Below are 3,103 nucleotides of genomic sequence, written 5' to 3'. Positions count from 1 at the left end.
GACAGTGGAAGACCTACAGAAGAGGATTTTTTACCTGGAAGATCCACAGGTTTCTGACAGAGGAGACTTTTTGCTGGACCTGGAGAAGCTTTTCAGTTCAGGAGAAACTGGATTGACATTAAGAAATTGTGTCGTGAAATAGGAAATTGTGTCATTGCGTGACAGGAGTTGACGATAGAAAGTCTGACTCGAAATTTTTCATTTTAATTCTTGGAAGACAGAGAGGAGAACCCTTAACTTTTTCATGGAGCTTAACAGAAAGTGACGCTGATTGATAGAATCATATTGACGACCAGAAAATAATAACGAATTTGACCATAAAAAAAAGCACTACTAATTCACAACCTATTTAACTCAGATGATCCACAAACACCTATTTAGCTAAGGCAATTCCTCATACAGGACTTTCTTTCTCGGTACAAAAACCATTCAGTCTGTCTGGACCATCTCTGAGGACCTGACCTAGAGTGACTACGAACCTCTAACAGATCCTCACCATGAAAAACATACTATAAGCTTACGACCTATCTAATTGAAATGATCCACGAGCAACCAACTCAGACAATTCCTCACACAAGAATCTTCCTTTTGGTCCAGAGGCTACTCAGCTCACCTGGACCACACTTCTGAGGTACCGCAGTACCTCTCTAAAAGCACATAATTCACGCTCATCCATCAGATATACCTTCAGTAACCCATTAACCAACTCAGAATCCCGACTACTCACCTCAGAGGCGCGCACGAGGACAGAGGATGCGACGAGCAACAGCAGCAGCCAGCTCCCCATCCAGGTAAAGTGGCCCATCTTGCAAGAAGGGCCTCTTGCACCTCTTCTTCACACTTCTATCCTCCAGTTGGTTTAATTTTCTCTATCCAGACTCAGTGCAGACTCAGTAAACGCATGTCGAGATGAACTTAAGACCGTTTCCCTCTGACCAAGGGCACTTTTATCAAAGACTTTATGTACCTGCACCAGGAAGGCACCAGGTAGGGCCTACCACGGGAACTGACGGTGTCTACGAAGTGGTGTGTGGAGTCGTACACGGGACCGTACAACAGCGCACCGGCGTTCGGTAGCGTCTGAAAGGCCGAGCGCGCCGGCAAGATAAAACTTTTTCAAAAGCACCGGGTGCTCTCCCCTCCACCACGTTCCCTTACGGTCCTACGCTCTGTCTGACTTCCTCTTTCACCGCTCTCACCGTCCGCGGGGGTTCCCCACCTCGTACCATCTCGTTTCCACCGCTCCTCACGCTCGTTTGCCTGTCTTGTCGCGCTGAGCGCGTTCCTGCGGCTCCATCGAGCCCCACCACAACGCCGTACGACTCCCTCTACGTCCAGCTATGTCTTTCTCTGCCCGATTCCCCACCACGACTCGTCTTTCTCTGCTTCTACCCCTACCCGTGATATTTCGCGACGATATTCCTCTATCCCGTTCTATCCTACAGAACGTAGTCCCTCGTTCTCAGAATGTATTCCGCGTGTGTATGCGGCCAGATAGGAGTAAGTGTTCCTCTGCTTTCCCCTCCATCCGGTTAAAGACGTTCAAGGGACGACCATGGGGGACCAGAAGTGGACGTACGTCGGTTTTTTTTACAGGGTTAAAAGATCGAAAATTACCATCTTTTTAAATGGAGCTATTGGTTAATAGGTTTTTTTCACCTACACTACATACACTTCAAAGAAGTATGTTTTCTGGCAGTGCCAAACGTGACTTTGATAAACAAGAATATTCAATATTTGAGTGGGAAAAAATTTCTCAAAATATGCCCAAGTGTTACCCCTCGAATTGCAAGTCCTGGTTACTCTCTCTCTCTCTCTCTCTCTCTCTCTCCCCCCCTCTCTCTCTCTCTCTCCCTCTCTCTCTCTCTCTCTCTCATTGGCAGTATCGAGTGGAAAGAGTAACTCAAACAATGTTCACGATGGGCTGTTCAGGAAACCAAAAGTTCATGCGAATATTTCTCCTAATTAATTAATCATTAATTAGTAAAGTTCTCCTGAAACACCCTTTGATTCTATTTTAGGAACTCCTCTTGGAAAAATTCGCCAAGTATCTGAACAGAACGGGTGGTAAAAATAGCCCAATTCCACCGTTCCAGGATCCATCAATTCGCCCTGGCTATTCCTCGTTCCGTACGTCAGCCCAAGCTGTCCGGGCTTGAAAATTCGCGAGACAGCGAATCGAACGGCCATCAGCGACCGCGAGAGTCACTCTTCTGGTGGCGAAAAAAAAAAAAGAAGAGAGAACGAAGAAAAAAGAACCACGTTTCATCGTGCACGCGTGTTCTTCCATCCTTGTCCCTCGAACGGTACTGCTTGGTATCCTCGCTCTAACCGGGGGATCTGTTGCTCTCAGCAACAGATGCGAGGGTGATCTTTTTTAAACGGGTCAACCGCGCCTCACGTTTTCGCCGCGATGCATCCTGGAGCCGCGCAGACAGAGTAATTATAACGGGCGGACTGGTGAAGACAGTCCCCCCGATTCATTAAACTCATCGTCTGGGCAAAAAAATTCGCGGAGGTCAGACTGGTCCAGTCATAACCTTAAAATCCTTCGTTCAATATGCTTCAGATGACCAACGCTGTGTGTTAGATCATTGTTTTCTCTTGCTAACTTTCAACATAACCTCAAAATCCACAAGCAGATGACTATTAACGTAAGATCGTACCGCTGTTTTTCATCTCAAGATTAATTCACAAAGGTTAAAATAACATATACCCTTTTCTGAATTTACTGCAGGTTATTCCACGGAACGAAAAACCGATGGGAAATTTGATTTAGAAAAATGCGATTAATCCACATTAGTGTCAAAGGACTTACGAATGTCATATTGCTAATGAATGAACTGCAATCGATTAAAATGATGAATCGAATCTGTATTAAAGATATCCTTGGGGGAGATATTGAGAATGTCTATTCCGGGAAACCATGACGCATGTCAATTAGAGAAGAGCCGACTGACAGGCGAAGGAAAGTCAAGTACTCTTGGTCACCGTAGCGAAACGCACGTGGAAGCGCGCGGAGGTGGAGGATATTCACCGCGAATATATAAACTCGACCTGGCCGACACGGAAAAAATGGCGGGGGGAGGGGTGGGGGTGGGAG

The 3,103-nt window shown here is 46.3% G+C and overlaps 1 protein-coding gene across 4 annotated transcripts in view; it reads right to left on the bottom strand.

Moving 5' to 3' along the window:
• LOC108575729 (basement membrane-specific heparan sulfate proteoglycan core protein) overlaps positions 1 to 865 on the bottom strand; it is a 123,371-nt gene extending 122,506 nt beyond the window's left edge. For all 4 annotated transcript variants that reach the window (XM_017938608.1, XM_017938609.1, XM_017938610.1 and 1 more), the window contains exon 1: positions 728 to 865. In XM_017938608.1, coding sequence (XP_017794097.1) covers positions 728 to 805 — 78 coding nt within the window. In that variant the 5' untranslated portion in view covers positions 806 to 865. The remainder of the gene's footprint in view (positions 1 to 727) is intronic.
• Positions 866 to 3,103: the final 2,238 nt, after the last annotated feature.

The sequence above is a fragment of the Habropoda laboriosa genome, unplaced genomic scaffold (assembly GCF_001263275.1).
Source record: "Habropoda laboriosa isolate 0110345459 unplaced genomic scaffold, ASM126327v1 scaffold295, whole genome shotgun sequence".
NCBI classification, from domain to species: Eukaryota; Metazoa; Arthropoda; class Insecta; order Hymenoptera; family Apidae; genus Habropoda; species Habropoda laboriosa.
Note: the sequence above shows the minus strand (reverse complement) of the source record. Positions and strands in the feature narration are given on the sequence as shown.